Genomic DNA, 27,383 nt, shown 5'->3' with positions numbered 1-27,383 from the left:
CAGCATTACGAAGCTGATGCAGCACAATCATAGCTCGACACCTCACAGGCAAAGCCTACGGGCCACATTACTGCTTAAGACCCGGTCGCCTCTCCGGCACGGGCAAAGTCAAAAAAGAGTAGACTACGAGTCACTCCCAAAAGCCTACGGGCCACATTACTGCTTAAGACCCGGTCGCCTCTCCGACACAGGCAAAAGTCAAAAAAGAGTAGACTACGAGTCACTCCCAAAAGCCTACAGGCCACATTACTGCTTAAGACCCGGTCGCCTCTCCGGCACGGGCAAAAGTCAAAAAAGAGTAGACTACGAGTCACTCCCAAAAGCCTACAGGCCACATTACTGCTTAAGACCCGGTTGCCTCTCCGACACGGGCAAAAGTCAAAAAAGAGTAGACTACGAGTCACTCCCAAAAAGCCTACGGGCCACATTACTGCTTAAGACCCGGTCGCCTCTCCGGCACGGGAAAGTTAAAAAAGAGTAGACTACGAGTCACTCCCAAAGCCTACGGGCCACATTATTGCTTAAGGCCCGGTCGCCTCTCCGGCACGAGCAAAAGTCAAAAAAGAGTAGACTACGAGTCACTCCCAAAGCTTGCGGGCCACACTATTGCTAAATATCCAGTCGCTTTCTCAACATGAACAAAATCAGCAAAAGTGAACTATAAGTTGCCCCAGAGCCTAAGGGCTACACTACTGAACTGGCGGAGACCCCCTCGTCTTACTAGCAGCTCGCCACATACAGGCAGCTCCCAAAGCCTAAGGAATTAGATCAAAACTTACTAGCTCGTCGACTTACAGGCCAAAAGAAATCTACTCCCTTCGCTGAGTTACTCTCAACTCGGGAGTGGGGGGCAATTGATGAGGGCAAATTTGACCCTCCGGTGAAATTGCAACACGTGGCACCTCGTGACAACTAGGCAAGCACCCAGGCAACAACTTACCAAGTTGGTGTCCCCCCCGGGCACCGGTCTGGCTGGCCTGGCGTGACCTGCACGCAGCCCACGGGCGGCCTGCACGCGGCCTGCGCGCGACCTGGCACGGCCTGCGCGCGACCTGGCGTGACCTGAGCGCGGCCTGCGCGACCTAGCCGGATCAGCCTGCCATAGGTGCCGACCTGGCAACCTGGCCCGGACACAGGCGCCGACCTGGCAATCTGGCCCGGACACAGGCGCCGACCTGACAACCTGACCCGGACACAGGCGCCGGCCTGGCAACCTGACCCAGACACAGGCGCCGGCCTGGCAACCTGGCCCGGACACCAACCCGCCGACTGACACAGGCGCCGACCCGACAACCTGGCCCGGACACAGGCGCCGACCTGGCAACCTGGCCCGGACACCGACCCGTCGACAGACATAGGCGCCGGCCTGGCAACCTAGCTCGGACACCGACCCGCCGACTAACATAGGCACCGACCTGACAACCTGGCCCAGGCGTCGACCTGGCCGCCTGGCACAAGCGCCAGCCTGACAACCTCGAGGAGTTCATCACCGTACCCCGGTTCTGACGGGATATGACGTCTTACCATTTGAAGGCTTTTCACCCACCTAACCCGCGAGGGCACCACTATATAAGGACTCCGACCCCCAAAGACAAAGGGGAGAAAAAAGGATGGTAACCCCCGCTCTCTAGCTCTCTCATTTCTCTCCAAGCCATCGGAGAGTTCCCGCCGGGAAAATACCCCCGGGTCCTCTGATTCAGTTCTCGCAAGTCCCTCAGCTCTCGCCATCTACAAAGGAGAGAAAATCACCACACGCGGAGGGTAGTCGGGTTGCGCTGCACCAGGGAGCTCCACCATCCTCTGAGTTGCAGACCGCCTAGGAGCAAGTCAAGTGACGAGTTCGCCATCAGGCAGTTCACCACCAGGCAATTCGTCACCAGGGAGCACTACCAGGCAGTTCGCCACCAGGGAGCACTACCAGACAGTTCGCCATCAGGCAGTTCGCCACCAGGCAGTTCGCCCCCAGGCAGTTCGCCACCAGGTAGCTCGCCACCAGGCAGTTCGCCACCAGGCAGTTCGCCACCAGGGAGCACTACCAGGCAGTTCGCCACCAGGGAGCACTATCAGGCAGTTCGCCGCCAGGCAGTTCGCCACCAGGCAGCTTGCCACCGGGCAGTTCGCCATCAGGCAGTTCACTATCAGGGAGTTCACCACCAGGCAGTTCGCCACCAGGCAGTTCGCCACCAGGCAGTTCGCCAACAGGCAGTTCACCACCAGGCAATTCGCCCCCAAGCAGTTCGCCACCAGGTAGCTCGCCACCAGGGAGCACCACCAAGCAGTTCGCCATCAGGCAATTCGCCAGCAGGCAGTTCGCCATCAAGCAGTTCGTCACCAAGTAGTTCTACCCCAGGGAGTTCGCCACCAAGTAGCTCATCACCAAGGCACGTCACCATCGGGTCAAACAACGAGATACTTAGCCAAAAAATTTATACATCACAAAAAATGGTACGTGACAAAAAACGGTTACATCAATATCCATTTCAACGAGGTGGTCGTACCAAAAGAATTTGTAGGATGATATTGTTATATATATATATATATATTGCAAGGAGATGCAATTGAAGCCAAGATATATATACTACTGAAATTGACAAACTTATTAACGAATTTGTTGGAGGCACTATTTATTCTCTAACACATCAACATGTCTTACTAGTCAATTATGAATTCATAATTGTTCGTGCTGATGTACAATTACAGTTTATTTCAGCAACACAGATATTGGAAACTAGTAATTCTCCAAAATTTCCATTGTACAAATATGATTTTTTCTCGTTTGAGAAATTAGGGAATTATACAAGAAAAATATTTCTAGGTAAAAGTATATCACTATACAAGTGTTGGTTAAATTTACATTTGTTCAACCTCAAGTCATAAACAAATGTAAAAAATAACTAATTATTTTTTAATCTACATAGATATCATTGGTATTGTCATCTACGTAGGCACTCAAACAACACTTGTTTCAAGTTCGAGGAAAAGAGATGTTCTGCTAATTGATTACCAGTATAATAGATTCTCATTACTATTTATCTGTTCTATATTGATTGCATATGTTTTTATACTAATAAACTTCTTTGCTATGTGAAAGCATGACTCCAATTACAATTACTCTTTAGGATGCACATGGAGTCATAGATTCAGAAATATTGCAGCAAATAGATAGCGATTATGTTGTCTTTGTCGCTACGACAGTAAAGATATCTTCATACAATGGTACAAACTAACAAATATCTCACTTTTTATTTGAATTTATTGATTTTCAAAAAGTGTAATTACTTGTAGGTGTATCAATTTCAATAGTCAAGTATACAAAGATGGGTTGGAATCTCAATATTAATGAAGCCAATCAACTAAGTTGGCTCATCTTCACACCAACTTACATCTTCAAAGTCCGTCACTCTTTTTCAATTCATTTCTTTGCTAGTTGGAAGCACATCAAATATATATATAATGTGTGTTATCTTTTTCTTCTATTTTATTTAATAAATCAATCCTAACAGAATTTCATAAACTTTGTAAATCTCTTCAAATTAAATTTGTTTCCACTTATTAAAGGAACAAAATCGACTAATCGGTCATGTCACATCTATTGATATTGAGCAAGGCCTTTGGTATGAAGCATGCTTCTCTTGCAAAAAGAAGGCAATCAAATAGATTCTACTTTTGCATGCCCAAATTGTAATCTTCAAGAAGCTCACACAATATCAAGGTAAAGTATATATGTTTGTCTATGTGTCTATTTTAAAAAAAAAAAATAATAATAACAATTGCTTTTCAAGTACAAGCTTTCAATCAAATTCCACGATGCAACAGGTGGACAAACATTTATAATGTTTGATAAGCAAACTGAATTTTTGTTAGGTAAACTAGTTGCTGAAGTGAAGGAACTACTTTCTCAGGTATTCAACATTCCATAGTTAGTTACTATTTTTCATCCCTTAAAGCAACCATTAACTACATAACTCATCTATATAAAAGAAAATTGTAGGACTCCACATGTGAAGCACTTAATGAACTAATACATTCTTGCATATGGAGAGCATACATTATCATTGTCCAAGCTCCAAAGTAAAATTCTCCAGTAATCAACTTTATAACTCATGCTCAATGGGACATGAAAGCCGAAGTTTGTTAGGAGAAATTCAAAAGATGTTGGCAAACTCAGGTAATTAATACATATTTCTCCATAATAACATCTAAAATAGTTATAATAGCATAACTTGATTTATTATTAATGCAAATAGGTGGTATTAGGGGTGAGCATTATTCGGTTAAAACCGAATTACCAAACTGAAAATTTGGGTTTCGGTTTTTTCGATTTTTAGCAATTTTTGGATTTCAGTTTTAGAAATCCGGTTAACCAAAAAAACCGAATTAATTAAAGTTCATTATATAATATACAATGTTTAATATTTAATATACAATATTCTATATATTTGTATTAATATATTATATATAATGTATTATAATGGAATTAAATTTCATAATATATATTATAGGTTATAATATATAATATTATATATATATATTAATTAAATTCGGTTTTTAACCGAAATAACCAAAAATTTTGGTTCAGTTATTTTAGTTTTAAAAATTTCGGTTTATTCGGTTCGCTTTTTAATTGAACAAAACGAATGCTCACCCCTAGTTGCTATTATAGGACCACTTATACAACTCAACAATACTATAACTCAAGGTAAATTCTAATGAATTAAATTTGTAAATCAGCCTCGACTTATCTCATATATTCCATCTTATCCACTATATTTTTCAAATAGAATATTTCTTAACCTTATTAATTATATTGTATCTTTCTTACCTTTATTCTATATGTTTCTTTTTTATCATAGCTCTTCAAGAAAGTTCACAATTTCGACCAACTGGTAAGGACTATTTATAATACATAAAAAAACAAGCCTAACTTTATCTTACATAATTTGGTTACAAAACTATCTTATTGCTTTTTTGATCTAGTACTTACTTTACTCATTACTCCAATCCAAGTACACCTTTAATAATAAGAAGTTTAGAAGAGATTCAACTTGTACAAGGTAAATATGATAATAAAATTCCATGTTTTCCAATCCGATATATTTGGAATTTCTTACCTTTATTCTATATATTTCTTGTATATTACAGCTCTTGAAGAAAGTTCACAACTTCAACTGACCAGTAAGAAGCTTTTATAAAGCATAAAAGAAAACAAACAATTCTAACTTTTTCTCAAATAATTTTGTTTTAATTTTGGTCCAACGATACTCATATATAAAACTGTCTTATTAACTATTCTTTATATGTAGATTCACCTACGACCATCACAATTTCAACCCAACATCATTTTGTACAAGGTAATAAATACACTTACACAATTTACCAATCATTTCTCTTCATTTCTAATAAAACTTAAACTTTTTGTAGGTGTTGGTTGGAAATTATACATTGGAGAAAGTAGTTCACCACAAAAGAAAGCCAAGTAAGTTTCCATGGTCTATGGTATGTTTTTTATTTCATTCAAGCAAGATCCAATTAATTACTAATCTTCAACAAAGAAACCAATAACTCACATTATCTCATTCAATTTATGAATAATATATGTCATTTCTGATATTTAATCTTGGAATATGCAGAACTTAACTTTCAATGCCAAAGAAGTGTGGTTGAGATGCAATTCCAAGCAGCAATTGGTTTTTTGTTTGGCTATAATCTTATGGTTTCACTCAATCAACATTTACAAATATTGCTACTGTGCTAGAACTGAACCCACCGAACTGAGATAGAGTCTATTAAAACTTGATGATATGGCTAAAAAGTTTGTCTTATGAGTTTAAACCATGAATTGATACCACCTATGCTTTACAGGTGTGGTAACAATTTTTTCATTGGTTGAAAGAGAATTGGTACCACTTCAAAACAAAGATGATGAATTTTGTGGGATAGTGTACACAGAAATTTTGTGGGGTCTAGGATCTGATAGAAATGCGATGAATTTTCTAGCATATATTTTAATGAAGACAAACACAGATTGAATAGTAAATTAAACTCATAACCTTAAGAGCTCTACATTGGGCCATCATCTAAAGAATTTTCCGTCTTATCTCTTAATGATTTATTGAGAGGATGGAATACCTTTATGGAAGGCTCTGTTATGATTTTGAATCACTATTTATACTGCATATGTGGTTGACAATATGACTAAACAAAACTAATTAATTGGATATATATACTCTTGCAAATATATATAGACATCCAACACTAAAGTGAAAACAACTTGACTATTTTATGATTTTACTGAAACTATTATTTTTTTCCACCCTTATTTACACATGTTTTTTTAGAAAATGTTTTACCTTCCACTTTCCCCTGCAACGTAGGGGCCTCTCTGCTAGTTATTGTACTATTTTAGATGGTAAGCATAAGAATAAGAAAAAGAAAATCAAGATAATGTATTTGTATATAGATTATGAGGATGATCGTTAATACTAGGAGTGCAACTCGGATTGGGTTGGGTCTAGTTGAGATCAACTACGCAACTTGAGTTATGGTTATCTCAATTATTAGGGGTGCAAGTGTCTAATCTAGACTGAAATTTGATATATTTGATTCAGGTTCAGGTTGTTCAATCAATTCACATTAAATTTATATATATATATATATATATATATAGCTCGGACTGGTTTAGATTACCTCCTAAATACTAGGTCCAGGCCCAGCCCAAACTTTTGGGCCCAAACCTAGCCCAGCCCATGTAAAATTATGGGTTGGAACCACCCCAGTTGCACCCCTTATCAATTCTAATCTAACCTTAACCTTAACCTAATTGGGTATTGGGAGGGCTGATGCGCAAGGGCTTCTTCTAGTTTCCAAGGTGTATCCCACATAGACAGCCCTATAAGTTATGTTTGGTGAAAAATCAAGAGAACCCAAATTAGCTGCTGGTCAATCATTTGAAGGGTTGTCCACTTTACCCTCTTTTTAAATGGATTATTTGGAGTGTTTCAAAGCAGTTGGACCAGCTTAGCTGAATTTTTATAGCTCAGCCTTGAAGTGTTACAGTTTTGGCTTTGTGAGGTGGACACAACATGGACAGCCTTTAAACTATGTTTGGTGAAAAGTCTTTTCTTCTCTTTTTTTTCGGTCATTTACTGAAACACCCCCTATAGTTTCATGGATTTACTAAAACCCATCTTATAGTTTCTGTTTTACTAAAACACCCTTTATAGTTTGCAATCGGTTTACTTAATCGATCTTTCATTAGATAACAGTGGCAAATGACAACTTTAACCCTAATGTCCATTTGAATAAATTCAATAAGAATGAAAATGTAAATGTAAATACCATTTTTGCCCCTAGTAAGATATAAGAAACCACTATATTTGGCTCTATTTGATCAATTTTGTTTTTTGTATGAAGAAGTATTAGGGGTACTTTTGAACATTTTCCACTCAATTTAGGTTATAATGTTACTATTTTCATATGAAAAAATAAACTTCTTAGTGAAAGGCCGATTAAGTAAATAGGTTGCAAACTATAGGGGTGTTTTAGTAAAATAAAAACTATAGAATAGGTTTAAATAAATCCATGAAACTATAGGGGGTGTTCTAGTAAACGACCATATTTCATAATCATTTGGTGAAAAGTCTAGAGAGCCCAAATTGGTTGTCATTAGTCACGTAGGATGTGTTTGGTGTTTGGTGTTTGGTTTGAGGAAAAAAAGTAGTGAAATGACTTTTGGTATAGATTTCTCTTCCTTTCCCTACTTTTTCCCTCAAACCAAACACAGCCTCAAGGGTTGTCCACTTCAACCTCTTTGAATAACTTATTTGGAGTGTTTCAAAGCAACAGAGCCAGCTAAATTGAAGTTCAGATAAGTTAGTTGCTTTGATGCACTTCAGATAAATTGTCTAAAGAGGCTGAAGTAGACAGTCTAAAAAATGAATTACAACTGATTTGTGCTCTCTAGAATTTTCACCAAACATAGCTTAAAGGTTGTTTGTGTAGGGCCACCTTGGAAAGCCTGTTTAGGAGGGCCGAAGTGCACTGACTTCTAGTTGTCCATATGTGGGGCCCACATGGATAGTCTACGGGCCATGTTTGGTGAAAAATCCAGAGAAAGGGTGCATCAACATCTTTGAATGCTTACCTGGAGTGCCTTGTCTTGATTAACTGACTCCTTAACTAGCTAAGCCAATTGTCAACAAACACAGTTTATTTTAGGGCCCATTTGGGAGGGTTGAGCAAGAGATTCAACTAACTAGTTCAACTGCTTTGAAGTGCTCCGAATAAGCTATTCAAAGAGGCTGGAGACTTGCATTTCGTTTGGTTCTAGAATGTGTCATGACAAACATGCATTTTTTTTAAGCTGTGGTGTATTTAGTATTCTAAAACTATCTGAGAACACAAAATATTGCAAATCTTAGAACTCACCAAAATTTCCTGTTCTAGAACACACCACACCTTGGGACATTGATATAACATATTTTGACAAAAATATTTATATCTCAAACCCCAATGCTTTGGAATAAACCACATTACCAAAGGTGTGGTAAGTTCCAAAACCTACCATTTTTAATTCACTGCATTAGGGCCCAATAACTTGAAACACACCACCATTTTGTGTGGCTATAGTAAAAAACACCCCCTTAATTTGTACATCAAATGAGTTAGTCCCTATTAAGTTTACACATGTCATAACCATTGTTGCAGTTAAGGGTCAGCAAATGGGTAGGTTCTACTTGGAACTGACCTTAATCAACCCTAGCCAATTTGTTACTAGGTAGGTTTGGTTTCACCATTTGTGGAACCGACCTTAGAACCAAATTTGCCTTGAAATAAATCCTAAAATACTTTGAGAATATGAAGATTTGAACCCAAGCACTATAGATACAACAACCATGGTCTCACTTGACTACTGAGTAAAAATGTCATATAACTTATAATTATGCCATGTGGCACAAATTAATGACACATGGCATATATTTTGCCACATATGTGGATATCAAACTTGGCATATATTTGCCATGTGTCACTAATTTTACCAAGTTTTCCATCTTCTTACTATCATTCAATAACATATGGATACCTAGTGATCCCACCCAAGGAAATAACAGATCACTAGGTGTTTTGTCAAATTTAAAACAAATGAAGATATGTTCTATTATCATGTCATTAAAAGCATGCCCTGTAATGACAACTGTCCCTTATTATGTCTTGAAATTTTGAAAAATAACCAAGGGCTATTTTGTCTTTTAATATTTCATTAATCTTAAACCTATACTATTATTAAAAGTGTGAATGATAGTGTAGAACCCTTAATTTTTGAATTTGACTCATCTTTAATTGTAAGAACAAAAATATAATTTGAACAACCACTTTTTATTCTCATTCAAATCCCTCTCATTAAGTCTTATATAAATATATTCATTTTTGAGCTTTCGAGCCAAACTCAAGATCATTGAATATTTAATCAAACTAGGTCAAACAAAAAAAATATAGTTCGAGTCAAACTCAAGCTCTAACTAAAACCTAGTAGTATTTAATCGATCAAAGCCAAGATATGCCACTGTTCAGCTCGACTCGATTCGATTGTGCCCCTACTCCACCATTCTCAAATACTAGATAGGGGAATTCTACTCAACTCTGACACTTTCCTCCACTAGACCACCACCATAGAACCACCATTATGCTGGTATCCCCCACCGATCTCGAATAGGTATGGTGAAGTTCTCTCATCTATCTTGCTGTCCATCTAAAATCATGCCCGAAACTTGTTCTCTTCAGCCGTAGCTCCATCCCATTTCTGTCACCATTCTCCTCCACCGGTTAAGGGAGCATCTCATGTCAACCACCATTGCATCACCCCCATCCACCTCTCTCAGTCAAGTATGTTTTAACTATTGATAGTTTACCTAATGTTTGGTTCAATATTTTTGGTGTTTTCAATGGCAAAGTTTTTGTTTGAAATGGTGAAATGATTTTTGGTGTTTCCCATGGTTAACGGTGTCTTATTACTATTTTTTGTAAATTATTATAATGATTTTTTATTCTTTTTATAAATGTTAATAACTTTCATTCCTTTGTTATTAACTTTTATTTGGATTATAGTAACTTTAAATATTGCAAGATAATATAATATTATGATGATTTTTTTAAACATTGAATTCTTTATATTTATTAGTAATTACACATTAATGCTTTATTTTAACCATTGTTATTTTGTATTATTTTTTCCTATTTATTTTGTATTATTTTTTCCTATTTATTTTGTATTTAAAATATAATTTTTTTATTCATGATCAACTATGTAAATCATACAAGTTGTATATGTATGGAATGAATACATCTGTAGAGAATGGTGTAGTGTGGATTGATAATCTATGCCACACACCACCCAGTCCCAGTCCCAGTATCTCATTCATGGTACAAAATATAGTCAAACAAAACAGAGAGTTCATTTTTCTGTGTTGATCTAATAAATTTTATAAATTGTATCAAATGTCAAAGAGCTTCCAATTCCCATATGAGGCAGGAAGGTTGAATCATTTATTTACTTATTTTACACGCAAAAAGGTGGCAGATCCTGAACCCGATGATATACAATACATTAGTCTGTTATGATATACAATATGTAGCGGCCGTATTGTATTACAGCCTTCCCAATACAACCCTACAGGGGGGGTGTTTCGGATCGGCAAATGGTTCAGGGGTAGACCGGCCTTAAACCGGTAGGCCAATGCCTTATTGGCGTATCACCCTGTATCATACTTTGAACCTTACTTTTCCTACCTTTCTTTATCTTTTCCATAATATGAAGGTCGATTATTGTTTATTTGGGACGAAAAAGGCTTTTCCTACTCTGCCTCCTTTTTTAACTAATCAGGTTGAGAATGGAAAAGAAAAATCTGGGTTGTTTGGAGCTTCCTACGCATGACACGTTTGCCCTCAATTGAATTCTTTGTTTGCCTTATTAGTTGCAAATACTCTTTTATCCCACACCATGGAAACATGTAGGAAGCTCCCAAACAGCCAAATTCTTGGCAGTGCTAGAGGACCAGGTTCAGGCTGTGTGAAGGTCTTTCCAAGCTCAAGCCCTACAATGTATGAAAAAGATGCTGGTGCTCCAGTTAGACCTCATGCGTGAGCAAACCCTTATTCTCTAGGCCCAATACCCAGTCTGGATTCCAGAACTCATCCACTAACCCAGGATATGCAGTCAAGTCCATTCCCATCCCAAACACAACCATTAGCCAACAAGCTGGATTGGCTGCTCTTGCAATTTAATAAAACAATACTCAACGATGCATACAATATCCACATCCATCTTGTTTAAGGCTCACCTTATTATAGAAGTACAAGTAAAGAAAAGAAAAACTAACAGAATAACTTTTCTTCTTTAACTCATGAATCCATATCATCAGTCAAATTAAACTAAGAATTCAACACTAGCTTTCACAAATAAAATACTTAGAAATCCTGGACAGAAATGAAGAAATTGAATGCACCATCTTCTCAGCCTTTCAGCAGGGGCCCTTTTGAGCGCAAATTTTAGGAGTCTACTCTACTGAGCTAAATCATCAGTCCCAATTGCGCAGATTGTTTCCATATTAAGCCTTAAAATCATGCTCAAGACCACCTGATTGACCCACCATATAGACAGCCCAAGATCCAGTGGGTACTGAGTAGAAGAACAAACCCCAAAGCTCTTGTTCACTAACTCAGCACATCAACACTCCTAACATGGCGTGGTCCTTGCTTGTATAATATACTGCTCTGTGAAAGCTACTTAATGAGGCAGGAACCGAATGCAATCCATCTTATGCATATTTCATACAACATAAGAGATTAATTAACAGCTTCTTTTACATGAAAGACTGGACGACAGAGGATGTGGTGACCAAGCCCGATAGGAGGCCAACGATGAGAGCACTGTTGTAAGTAGTTGGCTCCCCTTGCATTGAATTGTTCCTGGAATCAATATATGTTTCATTTAAGAAGGGTCCACCGACAAGTCCACCCATCGCAACATTTGGGTTGGGTTTGGAGGAGCTAAGCCACTTAAACCCATCAGTGCAACCAGTATCCGCATCAGCTGGAATGGAAGCACCTCTATGATGTACATATTTTGGGTATTTACTACCATAACCAACAAGATAGCTCATTTTCAGTGGATTGTCTCCCAAGACATAATCAGCCTGAAGAAAGGGGAAACAAAAGTATAAGCCTTGTCAAAAACCTCTCCTTGCATCAAATAGATCTTATTGATGTGTGGAAGAATGCTGAAAACATACCTGTGAAATGGCAAAGTTTCGGAGATCTGCTGGTGTGAAGGCTTCTCCACCACAGGTTATGCTTGCTGTCTGGGTCATAAGCATGTAATCACTATAAATAACAGCAAGGAATGCAGAAGCAACAGGATGCAGCAAAGAGTTCCATTCACTAAACCATAGGAGGCCACCTGTGTAAATAATAACAACAGTGAAAATGTAGATAATAGAAAGGGCATTGGATGTTTCAATTTCAAATTAACCTGCAGGAGACTTCCATTTAGGAATTTATGGAAGTTATGAGAACAAGATCGTTACAGTAAATCAGTCAAGTGAATGCAGTTCTGGTGGACCACAAGGTCCACAACCAGATACATAGTAATAATGACTGGGTGGGACTTATATCACGAATCCACTACAGAAGAATGACTCTCCAAACCAATCTGCTCACAAGGAAAATTGCACAATGCATCCATATTATGATGATCTCTACATCCATCACTCATATTAATCAATACTGTACTTTTGTGCACTAATCAACCCATAACATTCTGGTTAACACCTTAGTGTTAGATGAGTTGGAGACTGACTGGAGGATTTAAACACTTCAAAGGTTCAATGGATTAAAAAAAGAAGCATAAATTGATAAGGAGAAAAGGACCATTAGTTATGGGTGTAAGCATCTGTCATCATCATCATCCCATCTAAGCCTTGTACCAAGACCCAAGCATATGGGTTCAGCTACATGAATCCTGCTTCACCATTCTGTTCTGTTCAGTGTCATATTCATTGTTAAACTATAGGTTCTTAAATCATTTCTTATTACTTCCACCCAAGTCCTTTGGGGTCTGCCCCTAGCTCTTCTAGTCCCTTCAACTTGTTACAAATCACTTTCTCTAACGGGTTCTGTAAGTAGTCTTCTATGCATGGGTGTAAGCATCTTTCTAAATAAAGAAAGCCTATGCATAAGGTATTGGAGTTATGACACAACTTGCAAGACGTTCTGATGAGAACTAGTTTGACTAGGATAGCTGAATGGCAAAATCCTCTCTACTTTTTCCATACACGTTATCCTCATGCAGGAGGACCCAAGAAATTGGTGGTGTTTGCTAATTGCTGAAATAGGCACTGCAAACGGAATGCAGGAAAGATTGCCAATGTAAAAATGCCTCATTCAGAATTATCAGTAACCACTGACCTACTTATCTATGAAACTATGAAGCACAGACATTGGGGTGACTATTTTACTGCTAAGAATTTTAACATATGCTAACAATACCTCAGGATGAATTTTATCATATTCTAATAAAACCCCAGGATGCAAGCTGTTTTTAAGTTTGGAATCATTTTCAGATCTATGATACCCTGATACCCATATATGGGTTCCATATCATGTTGGATACTTAAATTTTTAGTGGAAATTTGGCATCCAATACTGTATCCAGCAGTGTCCTTGCCATATCTGGGTAACATAGCTCCACATTCCACTTTCAGTGCCTATTTTTAGCCATTATCAAATACCAGAATAGTGTTTGGTTTTGAGGAAATCTCAAGTATAATATCAGAATTGAAATTACCATCTGTTCTACTGTGTGTGGCTCGTGGGGAGTCTGGAAGAAGAAAACACATAATAGCAGCAGCAGTTTTCCTGTACATGTGGAGGCCCTGGTTCTCTTCATCTGATACCTCTTTTGCACCAAAGAAGCTTACTCTGGACAATAGAACCTGCTCCAATATTGATATTTAACAAATATTAGCAGTGGAGTCCCATATAATTTAACATGGTCTTGCAAAACTCTGTAAACAAATAGAACATGAATAGTGGATCAATGTTCTCAAAGATGGACTGGACATAGAGCTACTTGGCCAGGAGGTTTGCAGCCTAAATGGTTCAACCATTGGCCCAGTCTGTAGAAAATAAAGAAGAAATGCTGAAAGAAATGTTAAACATAGCAAAAACGAACATCTAAACTAGACATACATATCAGCATCAAGATGATCATTGCTTTTTTTTTTCCTTTTTTTAATCAATATTGCTTTTTTATTGGTAATTAGGTTTTTTTTTTGATAAATTAATTAGGTTAAGATTTTCAAAGACAGTTGTATCCATCCTATATAATGAGAAGCAATTATTTAAAGCAAGGGAAGGAGTAAATGATGAAGATCAAATAGAAAGATTCCAATTTATATTATTGCATTATGACATCACAAGTACAAAATTACTTTACATGCCTCTATTGGCCTGAAGATCTGATTCCTCATAAGCCACCATAGAGATAAACAATTTGTTCATCATGATATTCAACTAATAACCAACAGAGAAAGAAGCTTCCTAAATTGATATAGGAGAATATCATGCCAGTGGATGACATCATGACAAGAAAAAAAGTATGATATTAGATGGAAGGTTCCTGGATTCACAAATTAAAATGAATAACCAGTAATTCTAAAAATGCTGCTATTCAAGGTAAATTCTTTTGGATCTGATAAATTTTATGCTTTTTCTATGGAATGAAATAGATTCCGGAATTTTCCAAACTACAAGACAACTGTGTTATTTTTTTGCTTTATCAAAAGTAATTTACAACCAAAGGTAAAAAGGCATTGAAGAATGTTGAAATGCAAGATAAGAACAAAAGATTGAATGCAACATGGTAAAAACAATACTTTTTATTCATATTATTTGAAACCAAACAATTATTCAACAAATACTGAAACAAAACATATGAATTTATTCTTAACACTAAAGAAAAAATCAGTATAACACTCAATTCACGAGCAGAATAAATATGAATTAATGTTACCACTCTTAGTACAGATCCTCTACCTGAGTTCCTGCAAGCTTGTTATCCCATGTAAACAATGTTGGACTTAACCAATTAGCAAACTTTTCACCATTTTGCACCGTGACGTAGTTAAGGTACGATGCATCTCCAGTTGCATGATAGAGCCAGCTAGCTGCCCACAAGAGCTCATCCTCATATCCTGTAGAATTGTAGAAAGTCTGTACTTGGGGGGTGCTGATACTATATGAACCCCTATAAGTGTCAGCAAAAGTAAAGAGTTCTTGGGCATGCTTAAGAAGCAAACTCGAATATTTTGAGTCGATTGACTTGAAAACAAGAGATGACGATGCCAAAGCTGCTGCAGTTTCTGCTGCAACTTCTGTTCCTGGTGAAGATGTATTCACCTGTATGAGAGGTCTTTTCTCAGCCATGGTTTCAGGTCTCTCCCAACATTTGTGATCTATATCAGGATCACCCACCTGCCAAAGATAATAACACCCTTTAGTGGGTCCTTGTTTTAATTTTAAGTCATCAAACTGGAATGCATTTAGAGATCCATCAAATGATGGACTATAATTTGCATAAGTTGGTGTTGGTCAGGAAAAGGTCAAATATAGATAGTTAGATACCATTCTTCCTCCTAGATGGATACACAGAATGTCTACACATGCACATATAGGCCAAAAGGCCCAAAACTTTCCTAAATGGATTACTCAGGCATCTTCTCTGGAGACTTTCATATTTCAGAAACATAGAATGATGCTATGGTTCCATGGCTAATTCAGACCATTCATCATGTGAGGCACTCTCTGGATTGGTTATGCATTTCCTTAATCCATGCCAGCTTTATATGACACCATCTATTGGGTCTCTTCCCAAGTGATTTTATTGACCACAACGATTAAAAAATTTGGCTAACCTGAATATAGAGCACATTGGGAGATGGATGAGCATTGATCAGATAATCTGTGATCCACTTAAGAGAGTCTTGAGCAGGTTCTAGCTGGTTCACTGCATCCATTTGATCTCCATACTCAAGAATGGTCCATGACAATATTGTAGCAGTGAAAGCCATTGGAAGACCAAACTTCATGTGATCTCCAGCATCATACATTCCCTTCGACAGATCCAATTTCTTTTCTTTTCCATCTTGTAGAGCTGAATCTCCTCTCCAGGAAATTTTGTTATTTACCAGCTTGCCAGCTGCAAAAACGAAGTGACATCTTCCTTTCTGTCAAGGAGGATCGTAAACGAAATAGAGAAAAGCATAAAGCAAAAGAACAGGCATTATCAATTCCTCACATATCCTTTTCCTCTAACCCAATACAAAAATCATCACTATCACTATCAGAACACACAAAAGCTGGAAACCAGTCATCAATGTTCTATGCAGGACAGGAAATTGTCAACAAATCCCAGCATTGGAAATAAACCAATTACTTTCTCTACAAAAGATCGGAATTTGAACAGCATGACGAACAGAAAGTTAAAGTGGAGAAGGAAATCAAAAGGAAGAAGGAACCGCCTTCAGATCTGAAGGTTGACTGGTATATTAATTATTATTCAGAAGCAATATCAAAAAAATAAAAAATCAGTTACAACTATAATAAACATACAACCAATTATGGCCTTCTGCGCAAAGGAAACTGGTTTCCAGATCCACATTGTTTAATATGAAGTCCAACCACTAATTCTTCTTTATTAATGGGATAATACTCTAATCACCAGATCAGCTCAAGAAACATAGAGAAAAGAAAACAGAACACGAAAAATCATGGAAATAACATGATAGATCTGGATGTACGGAACGCTGCATTAAAACATAGGATATTTGCTAACTCTAAGGCTACATTGAGGAGCAATAAATAAATCGTTAAATAGGAAGAAAAGGGAGTACATTTTTGAACATCGAAGAACTGCATTGCGACTCCAAGGGCATCTGCATATTTCTTCTCGATGGCTCCCGGAGGACCGGGAATAGGAGCAGGCACCGGTTTATGAGATGAATGCTTGTGCCTTACGGTAAGTACAATCACCGCGACAACGATTCCCAAGACCACGAAAGCAATTAACCATCCACAGTATCCCTTGGATTTCTCTTTACCTCCCATTAGATCTCTGCGATTTTCTCTCTCGAAAAAAAGATGCTGTGCTTCAACAGCCAAAGAAGAAGCAAATTTCTAGAGTTAGATCACTATGAAAACTAACACATTGGCAGGATGGAAACGAAAATGGAGGTTTAGGAAGCTAAATAGTAATAATGCTTACTTTACAGAGTTTCAAATGACACAAAATCGATCGCTTTCTGTAAGCCTGCAACCTTCCTCCCTGAACTAAATGGAGAAGATAAAGATGATCTGGAAGCAATGTAACCAATAACAAACCTTCTCCGGCTTCAGAATCGGTGGGAAAGAAGAGCTAATGGACGAGTGGGGAAGCTGGATTTGGTGGCAGACTTTAACCTGGTTGAAAGCTGTAAGAGCGAGCGAGAGAGAGAAAGAGAGAGCTTGTAAATGGGTGCCGAACGAGACACCGACACCGTATCCAACGAAAAATCTGTTTTTTTCAGTTTCCATTTAACCCCTCAATTGTTCAATGGCGAAACTACCCTCACCCTTTTCAGAAATCGATCGGTTGCAACTTGAAACAGACCAACTATACAGTCAGGATTATACGGCTAATACGGTGATCGACCAACCAACTTAACAGTGACAGTCAGGAATCAGGATTATACGGTAATTCTGTGATCGTTGGGTTTTAATCTCTTTGCTTGTCATCTACAATTATTGCCGTAGATTCTTAGTTTGTTTTCTCCATTTCGGATTACTTGTAAAGTTTTTGCTGAGGCTTTGTTTGTTGTTCCGGAAACCGGAAAGCAACCAACTACCAAGATCGTCTTCGTTGCACCGACGATCTTTGACTCGGTCAAAGCAGAGTTTGTGTCTTAGTGGATGAACCGAGTATCTACCGTCCATCTGGGGAGCTTATAGTTGAAATTATGCTGATGTCATGATGTGTGGTGATCTAACTGTTCCTGATTTTTGATTTTGGTGTTACAAACGACAACGTAACCTGTTCACGGGCCGATGCCAGGCTTAAGGCCCATAAGCCAACATATACACATGCACACACACGAGTAAGATTTAACAGAATGCTTTGGTTGTTCAGCGGGTTAAATATAATTATTAAAATTCATATAAAATAAAATTTTAAGATTTATTTTTATTTTTGTCTATTTCTATTAATTTATTTTAAAATTTTTTAAATAATATATTTCTCACAACTCGGCCCATAGCCCAACATAACCCAAGCCCACCTGAGGCTATATCAGATCTGACCTTTGAAGGATTTCGCCAAGCATAGTCCACCCAAGCCCGTGTACTGACACGGCACGGCCCACTAAAGCACGGGGAGTCCGCAAAATCTTATCGTATCGGCATGGCACGGCCCAATTACACTTCTACGGGCCCCTGGGTGTACGACGAACTGGTGGTCCATCGTTTTGTTGCAGATGACAAAACCGTAGAAGCATCTCCGGCAGGTGCGATTTGGTAATGCACCAAGTACCAGATTAACATGTCCCGGCGGTCCCGTAGCTGGCAACTGCCGAGTGCCAGCTGGCAACTGCCGACACGTATCTAGAACCCGGGAAAACTCCGTTTTGGATAAGAAGGTAGATGAGTGGCGCATGTAACTTGTAAGAAATATGAATTGAACCGTTTTGGTAATTTTGATTCCCAACAAATGAATTGAAATTTTGTAATTATTAATAATGAAACTATTTAATTGAAATATCAGCTATTCCAAAATATTCCAAAATTCTTATTTAGGTATTTTATTATATTCTAAATTCTCTGAATTTTGTCTGAAATAAATCAAGGTGAAATATTCAGGGCCACTGATCCATGCTTTATTAAGAGTTTAATTTTCTTTTAAAAGTTTCAATCATTAATAGATGTACAAAAGTCGCATCAAGGTATGGATACTTTCAGACTTAGTTAGAATCCATGAATAAAAGTTGATAAATGTTAGACAATTTAATGTAAAATAATGAGTATATTAAGCTAAGTTTCACTCATTTCTATTATTACTATGCATATTTCGTTGTCATGCCATATTATAAGAAATATGGGTCTGTCACATGAATCGTGTTTCCTATTTAAAAGTTATATTCACTGTCAAATTATTAGTGTTTAAATTATTTTTGTTATTTCTACTTATCTTATAAATATCCAAGGGTTTGGTTGGTTCATGGTTAGAATCAGAATCAAAATCCCTCGAAAGCAGAATTAGAAGGGCCTATTCCCATAGTCTGTTTGGTTCAGACATGAATTAAAATGGAAATTAGAAACAGCTGGAATTGAATTTCATTCTCAAAGAAGGGGGGGGAATAACCATTCCCTCAAATAGGAGAATGTCATTTCCATAAAAAATGAGAATGGGATTCTGATTCCACCCAACCAAACAGTAGGAATTCCAATTCTAGACCTCTGTTTCTTGGAACCAAAGGGACCCTACAGTAATTGTAAACCTATTTGCACTTGGACTTGGAGCTTAGAGGCTATACCACAGAAAAATAGAGTTGTTTGATTTGAATAAATTAATTATTCATGTACCAGGAATTGCACTATATATGTTGGTTAAATGAATTTTAGTACCATACATATTATTTCCAAAATTGAAGTCATCCCACAAATTAAAATAAATATATATGATGAGCAATTATGGAGAAAGGCAAGCTTAAAACCAAGAGAAGATGATAATGTCCCGAACTGGTGGAATAGAATAAGAATATCAAAGCAAGATGATAATGTTATGAATTCAAATCCATGAATCTAAGCCATTAAAAGTGGACTATTAAGATTAACATATTAATGTCAACCACTCAAGTGATACCAAAATTTCAATTAGTCTAGGCCATAACTTAATAGTTAGAGATGGCCACTCCATGCTACTCTCAAGGATGCTAATAATAATTGGGTGATAGAGGTGGACCAAGTTAAGAACATCTTAACTAACTCATTTATCCAAAGGCTAAGCAGTGAAAGAACACAAGGAAAAGAGGAATTTTTAAAAGGTTCAGCTCTGATATGAAAAAGATATGATATCCAAAAACAATTGACCAATAAACTAGGATCATAAATATGGTAGCGAATCAGGTGTTATTTATCAAAATTCATGGGTGGGTTTTGATTGGTCAAAACTCTTTCTATATCATATATTGTCTGTATCATAGGTTTTCCCATTTTTAAATGTTTTGAATATGTCGATTTCTAAAGTTGAGAACTCTTTGCTTATAAGAGAAGTTGAAGAGATAAGAGAAGCTCTGAATTGAATAGGTGACTTAAAAACCTCAGGCCTAGACGAACTCAAAATGGGTTTTTCCAAAATATATTAGGACATCATTAAAGATTCCATCATCAGCATGGCAAACGCTTTTTTTCTCTCATTTTAGAAAAATGACAAGAGAGTTAAACAAAATTTTTTGGTGCTTATCCCAAAAAATAGAAACCCGGATAAGACATACCACCACTAACCAATTAGTTTGCATAATGTAATCTATAAAATAATTGCAAAAATTCTTGTCAATAAGCTAAAGCCTATCATTGAGAAAATAGTGCCCCTATTAGTTAGCATTTATGCCTGATAGAAAAATCACAGATAATAGCCTAAAATAGATCATGAGATTTTTCAGTCAATGAGAAAGAGTAAAAATAAAGCAAGGTCTGCTACTTAATAAATTAGAATGGGATTATCTTCTTATACAAAATTTTAGCTTTTACGGTAACTGGATAGGTTGGACTATGGAATATATAAATGATAAACTATCAAGTTCTAGTAAATGAATCACCGACCAATTCTTTTAAACCAAGCAAGGCTTAAGAGTGGGAGATTCTCTCCCTACCTATTTGTTAAAATTCCAATACTTCAAAACAATTGCCTAATATTTGCCAAGGTTAACTTAGAAGTGTGCCACCTAGTTAAAGACATCCCAAGTAAAGAATCTAGGCACCCCCGGCCATCATCAATCAACGAGTAACAAAAAGCACCTTCAGAGAGGTACTAGAGAGAGAGAGAGAGAGTTAAAAATAAATTAGAAGGATGGAAAAGCAAAACTCTATCCCTTGGTGGATAATTAACTCTCCTAAATTCATTAGTTGGAAACATGGCTTATTATCAAATGAGTATCTTAGGCTTTCCTAAGGTTATATTTGGTTTGAAGGAAAATGTAGGGAAACTAAAGGAAAGGTATTAGATAAACTTTAAAGAAAGTTTCTTTGGGGCTCGAAACAAAACAATAAGTACTTTACCCGTTCTAGATGGGACTCAATTCATACAAATAAAAAGAGAGGTGGGCTAGGAGTTAGAAAATTGATACAAATCAATAAAGCCGACTTGATGAAGTTAGGTTGGAAAATTCTGTAAAACAAAGATAACCATGGGTCCAAGTAATCCAAGATAAATACTTGAAACATGATGATTTCCTGGACCATAGAAACCCAAAAGCTAGTTCCTAGGCCCAAAAGAAAATTAACCAAGAAAAGGCTCATGACGTAGGCGCATTCGGCTCCCCCAATACGGGGCTGACACGTGTTGGATGACGGGCGGCAGCATGGGGTTGCCATAAGGACGCACGGACCTCTTCGGTACAACCGGGCGGGCCTAATCACAGGGCACCGCGTGGCCTCCGCTGGAATATCTTGCAAGCCCTCGTACAGCTCGCATTTGGGCCATCCGAGCCCAACCACTCCTAGGCAGCTCCAACTATAAAGGCAAGGCGCCTCCCACAAGGTAAGGGATCCGGAACTTTTTGAGACCTTTTACATTCTCTCCCCTGAGGACTTGGTGCTATCTGAGACCTCGTCTAGATCCCTCGGCTCCAAACTTACTGTTTACCTCGTGCCGACACTAACTTGACCATTGGAGTCCTTGCCTCGGGTTTCAACCCGAGACTTCTAACACTCTCTTCCTTGCAGAGCAACTTCTGAGAGCCCTTCCAGACCCCTTGTATGCACAAGTGAGCAGCTGCACTTCGGTCTCCCCGAACGTCCTTCTCAGTACTAGCCCTCAGCCTCTACCGTATCCGAAGGAGTGATCCACCTCGGCCTCAGCCCACCTCCTCCGGACCCTCAAACCCTTTGGCCATCCTTCGAATCTCGGGAGCAAAATTACTTTGTTGCCCTCGGCTAATCCAAGTTCCAACAATTGGCGCCGTCTATGGGAAACATTGTTAAGACGATCCCTTAAAACACTACAAATTTAAGATCTCCTAAGCTTTGGACACCATGGTACGAAGAGCCAGGAACCCCCAGAACCTGGTTACCAATGAACAGTTCCAGGCGGTCCTCAATTGTCTGGACTACCTCATGCAGCGCATGGAACAAGTCTGCCCCAGGCAGGAGGTCCCTCCCGAGGCAACCGGCCCGCCGGGGTGTTAGATCACCAGGGCAGGTGTGAGCAGGCCGAGCTGCCAGCCCTCAGCCAAGCCAACACTCGACAGGCTGAGCCCTCGGAGTCCGGCAACAACTGACCCACCAGCCCACCTCTAAGGAATGTGAGACCTCCCAGATGAAGGGAGGAAGAACTTGCGCGGTCCGAAGACAACCACCAGCCCTTCGAACAGCATCACCGCCACCAAAGAGAGAATCCTCTCGACGAAGGTAGGCACCTCGGCCATCCTAGTGCCCACTCAAGGGACGAGAGCCGATGCCGCGCCTCTCCCCCACACATCTCGGATCTCCGTGATGTCTTGAATGACAACCATGCCCAATGGGAGGCACACGGTCCGGCCTCGGAGTACTTCGAAGTCTGAGCCGACCTCCGAATTGCAGAACTACAAGCCGAGCTCGAGGCCGTTAGAGACGAGCTCTACCAAGTCTAAGAGAGCCGAGCTGACACCTCGGCTGAACAAGGCAATTCAACAAGGAGGATGGACGTCTTTCACCTCAGACATTATCTTCGAGCCTCTCCCCTAACACTTCAAGGCCCCTGCATTGGAGATGTACAACGAGAACTCGGACCCCGACGACCACCTGGAGAGTTTCAGAGCGCTCATGATACTCTATGGACATTTCGATGCCTTGACGTGCCAGACTTTCCAAGCCACCTTCAAGGGGGCCACTTGTCGTTGGTTCTCCAGTCTCCCGCCTTGGTCAATCAGCTCGTGGGAGTAGTTCACCAACCTCTTCCTCGCCCGCTTCATCAACAGCTGAAGGTGCCAAAAGAGCGTGGTCTTGCTGATGTCCATCAACAAAAGTGAGGTGAGAGTCTACGGTCCTATAATGACCGCTTTAAGAAAGAAGAGCTTGAGGTCCGAGACCTCGACCCCATGGTCTCTATGCACGCCACTATCAGCGGGCTTCTCCCTGAATCGACCCTAAAACGCTCGATGGCTAAAACCCCACCGAAGATGAAGATGGAATTCCTCAAGAAGGCCTAGAAGTACATCCAAGCTGAGGAGGCTTTGGACGGGGATAACTAGGAAAGGGAAGTCGAGTGCCATAACGGGGCCCCGAAGAAGAAGTGGAAGAGTAGAGACCACCACCACCACAACAACAACAACAGCAAGGACAACAAAAAGCCACCGGCCTCGGCTTATAAATAGTATACACCCCTCAACTCCACCCGAACGCAGATCTTGATGTAGGTCAGGGAGGAGAAATTCATGAAGTGGCCTGAAAAGATGAAGAGGAACCCCAAGAGGGGGACCCAAAGAAATACTGCAAGTACCACCACGGCACTGGCCACAACACAAAGGACTGCTATGATTTGAAGAATGAGATAGAGTCCCTTATCTTCCGCCCCCAAGAAGACAAAGCCTCAGGAAACCCTTTCCTTTACGAATGAGGACTTGAGGGGGGTCACAGTCCCCCATGATGACGCCCTTGTCATTTTAGTCGTCATCGCCAACTTCGTAGTGAAGAGGATCCTCGTCGATAGTAGCTCCTCGGCCGACATCCTCTTCCACGAAGCTTTTGAGAAAATGAACATTGTGCCCAAGCGCCTCCAGCCCACCAACATCCCACTGGTCGGCTTCTTCGGTAACGTGGTCAGATCGGAGGGAAGAATTACCCTACCTGTCTTGGTAGGGACCGAGCCTCAGCAGGTGATGAGGATGAACGAGTTCTTGGTCGTGAAGATCGGCTCACCCTACAATGCAATCGTGGGGAGGCCGACTCTTCACGCCCTCGGGGCAGCCATCTCCTCATACCACCTCGCCCTCAAGTTCCCCACCAAGCACGACATCGGAATCGTTCGAGGGGACCAGCAAGCCGCCCATTAGTGCTATGTGGTAGCACTAAAGGGCAAGAACAAGGAAGCATTACCACTAGAGGGCATTGACCTCAGAGCGAAACCAACGGCCGAGGCCAACTAGCCGAAGACCTCACCTTGGTTCCCCTAGATGAGGCCGAGCCCGAGAAAACAATCCGTGTCAGGTCCAACCTTCCCCCAAAAAGCCTATCTAAACTGGTAAGTTTCCTCAAAATTAGTGCCGACGTCTTTGCTTAGTCCGCCGCTGACATGCTCAGAATTGACCCCTTGGTCATCACTAATAGGCTGAGCATGGACCCAAGCTTTAGGCCAGTTCGGCAGAAGAAGAGGAACTTTGCACCGGAGCGTTGGAAGACCATAAGAGAGGAAGTTGGCAAGCTACTCGATGTTGGCTTCATCCGAGAGGTATACTACCCTAATTGGTTGTCAAATGTGGTTTTGGTAAAGAAAGCTAATGGGAAGTGGCGAATTTGTATTGATTTCACAAACCTTAACCAAGCCTGCCCTAAGGATAGTTTTCCTTTTCCGAGGATAGACCACCTCGTCGACGCCATTGCAGGGTACGAACTACTTTGCTTCATGGATGCCTTCTCTAGATACAACTGAATAAAGATGCACCTCGAAGACGAGGAGAAGACCTCGTTCATCACCAACCACGGTACCTAGTGCTACAGAGTGATGCCCATCGGCCTCAAGAATGCAGGGGCCACCTATTAGTGCCTTGTCAACAAGGTGTTCAAAAATCAGATGGGGAGGAACATCGAAGCCTATGTGGACGATATGGTGGTGAAGAGCCTAAAAGTCGTGGCACATACCTTGGATTTGGTTGAGACCTTCGACGCTTTGCAAAAGTTCAACATGAAGCTCAATCCTAGCAAGTGTGCCTTCAACATCACCTCAGGCAAGTTCTTAAGCTTCGTCGTTACTCAAAGAGGCATTGAGGCCAACCCTGAGGAGATACAAGTCATACTGACCGAATAATTGCCCTCAACCGCTTCATGTCGAAGTCACCCGACCACTATTTGTCCTTCTTTCGCGCCATCAAGAAACTAAAAGACTTCTAGTGGACGGAGAAGTGCCAGTACGCCTTTGATGAACTAAAGAGATACCTCGCCTCGCCTCCTCGCCCGGCCTACTCCAGAAGAAATTTTGTACTTATATCTCTCAACCAGGGACGAGGCAATCAACTCAGTCTTGATAAAAGAGAACGGGATGTAGAAGCCAATATACTATGTCAGCAAGGTTCTCTACGACACCGAGACTAAATATCCCAAGGTGGAGAAACTGGCCTTCGCCCTTGTAATCTCGTCCAAGAAGCTCAGCTCGTATTTCCAAGCTCACACCATTGCAGTTCTGATGAACCAACCCCTCAAAGCCATCCTCACCAAGCCTGAGACCTCAGGACGTTTGATTAAGTGCACCATTGAACTGTCTGAGTTCGACATTCAATACCAGCTGAGGCCCACAATCAAAGCACAAGCCTTGGCAAATTTTGTAGTAGAATGTACCTTTAGCCGAGCCCCTGAAGATGAATTGGAAGAGGGTCACCCGGTCGAGGAGGTTCATACCACGTGGAGACTTTTTATTGATAGGTCATCAAACGCCAAAGGAAGTGAAACAGGCCCCATCCTTCTCACCCCAGACGACACAGTAATAGAGTATGCACTAAGATTCGACTTCCCTGCATCCAACAACGAAGCCGAGTACGAGGCCCTTCTTGCTAGGTTGCAGCTCGCCAAGGACCTCGGCTCCCAACATATTGAAGTCTTCAGTGACTCGCAGTTGGTGGTGAACCAAGTCAATGGTGAGTACGAAGCCAGATAACATAGCATGACCAAGTACCTCGCCAAAGTTCAAGAGTTGGCTTGCCACTTCCAACGCTTCTCCCTGCATCAAGCCCCGCGAGCCGAGAACACAAGAGTCGATGCCCTTTCCAAGTTGGCAAGCACCTCGGATGCAACCCTCGACTACACTATTCATGTGGAGAAGCTACCTCGGCCCTCTATTGAAGAAGTCCAAGTCCTCCCAATAGAGGTCGAAATGTCATGGATGGACCCCATCATCAACTTCTTCTTGGCTGAGCAGTTACTCGACAATAGGAACGAAGCCAGACAACTCTGATGCCAGGCAGCCCATTACACCTTGATCCAAGGGAAGTTGTATAGAAGATCATTCACCTTGCCCTACCTCCGATGCCTCCGTCCAGAAGAGGGTGAGTATGTACTCCGAGAGATTCATGAAGGCATCTGTGGCAACCACCTCGGTGGTAGAGCCCTAGCCCAAAAAACACTAAGGCAGGGGTACTTTTGGCTGACCCTTCACAAGGACGCAACCGAGCTGGTACGGAGGTGCAACCAATGCCAAAGACATGCCAACCTATTCCATCGGCCGATCATAACTCTCTCAGCTCTCAGTAGCCCCTGGCCCTTCGCCAAGTGGGGAATGGACCTCCTCAGCCCCTTCCCTCAAGCAGTGGGGGGCAGGAAATACCTCTTTGTCACCGTGGACTACTTCACCAAGTGGGTAGAAGCCAAACCCCTAGCTACCATCATAGCTCGAGCAATCCAGAGCTTCTTTTAGAAGAACATTATCTGCCACTTCGGCCTCCCCCACATGTTGGTAATTGACAACAGAAAGCAATTTGACGACGCCAGGTTTCGGGAATGGTGCACCTCCTTCGGCATCAAGTAGTAGTACACCTTGATAGGCTATCCCCAAACAAATGGCCTAGCCGAGGTTACCAACAAAACCATTTCGGATGGACTAAAGACCAGATTAGACCGAGCCAAAGGCCTATGGGCAGTTGAACTGAGCAGTGTCCTCTGGGCATACCGAACCACACCTCGGACGGCCACGGGAGAGACCCCGTTTGGCCTAACCTACGGTATAGAAGCAATTATCCCATCAGAAATCGTCTAGCTGACGCTCTGGATTGAAGCGTACAATGAAGCCAAGAAGGTGTAGGCACAAATTAGGGTAGCCGCCTACCAGCAACGAGTGGCTCACTACTACAACTCGAAGGTGAAAGAAAAACACTACCGAGAGGAAGACCTCGTCCATA

The 27,383-nt window shown here is 40.5% G+C and overlaps 1 protein-coding gene and 1 long non-coding RNA gene across 3 annotated transcripts; one reads left to right on the top strand and one right to left on the bottom strand.

Annotated features, from left to right (window-relative positions):
* The first annotated feature begins 5,102 nt into the window (after nt 1–5,102).
* Nucleotides 5,103–5,797, top strand: LOC148791048 (uncharacterized). Its single transcript, XR_016077307.1, has 3 exons — nt 5,103–5,351; nt 5,422–5,476; nt 5,631–5,797. It is a non-coding gene; the product is annotated as an uncharacterized LOC148791048 (long non-coding RNA).
* Nucleotides 5,798–11,242: 5,445 nt separating this feature from the next.
* On the bottom strand, nt 11,243–17,604 carry LOC104588002 (endoglucanase 24-like). Of its 2 annotated transcripts, none has more exons than XM_010245791.3 (7): nt 17,318–17,604; nt 16,947–17,196; nt 15,969–16,252; nt 15,091–15,528; nt 13,841–13,988; nt 12,288–12,454; nt 11,243–12,191 (listed from the first exon to the last, which is right to left on the bottom strand). In XM_010245791.3, the coding sequence occupies exons 2-7, from the start codon at nt 17,158–17,160 to the stop codon at nt 11,859–11,861; spliced, it is 1,584 nt and encodes a 527-aa protein (XP_010244093.1). In that variant the 5' UTR covers nt 17,161–17,196; nt 17,318–17,604; the 3' UTR covers nt 11,243–11,858. The 2 variants fall into 2 exon arrangements, with proteins under 2 accessions (XP_010244093.1, XP_010244092.1); XM_010245790.2 differs by having other exon boundaries at nt 16,947–17,201; nt 17,318–17,598.
* Nucleotides 17,605–27,383: the final 9,779 nt, after the last annotated feature.

The sequence above is a fragment of the Nelumbo nucifera genome, chromosome 6 (genome assembly GCF_055504915.1).
Source record: "Nelumbo nucifera cultivar China Antique chromosome 6, China Antique-T2T, whole genome shotgun sequence".
Classification (NCBI taxonomy): domain Eukaryota; kingdom Viridiplantae; phylum Streptophyta; class Magnoliopsida; order Proteales; family Nelumbonaceae; genus Nelumbo; species Nelumbo nucifera.
Note: the sequence above shows the minus strand (reverse complement) of the source record. Positions and strands in the feature narration are given on the sequence as shown.

What these genes read in the sequence shown, in the direction of transcription:
- LOC104588002 (XM_010245791.3), bottom strand. Translation starts at nt 17,160, where the DNA reads ATGGGAGGTAAAGAGAAATCCAAGGGATACTGTGGATGGTTAATTGCT. An exon ending in GTTCTTCGATGTTCAAAAAT is followed by an intron (nt 16,253 to 16,946) that starts GTACTCCCTTTT and finishes TCGTTTTTGCAG; the next exon opens with CTGGCAAGCTGGTAAATAAC. An exon ending in CCAATGTGCTCTATATTCAG is followed by an intron (nt 15,529 to 15,968) that starts GTTAGCCAAATT and finishes TATCTTTGGCAG; the next exon opens with GTGGGTGATCCTGATATAGA.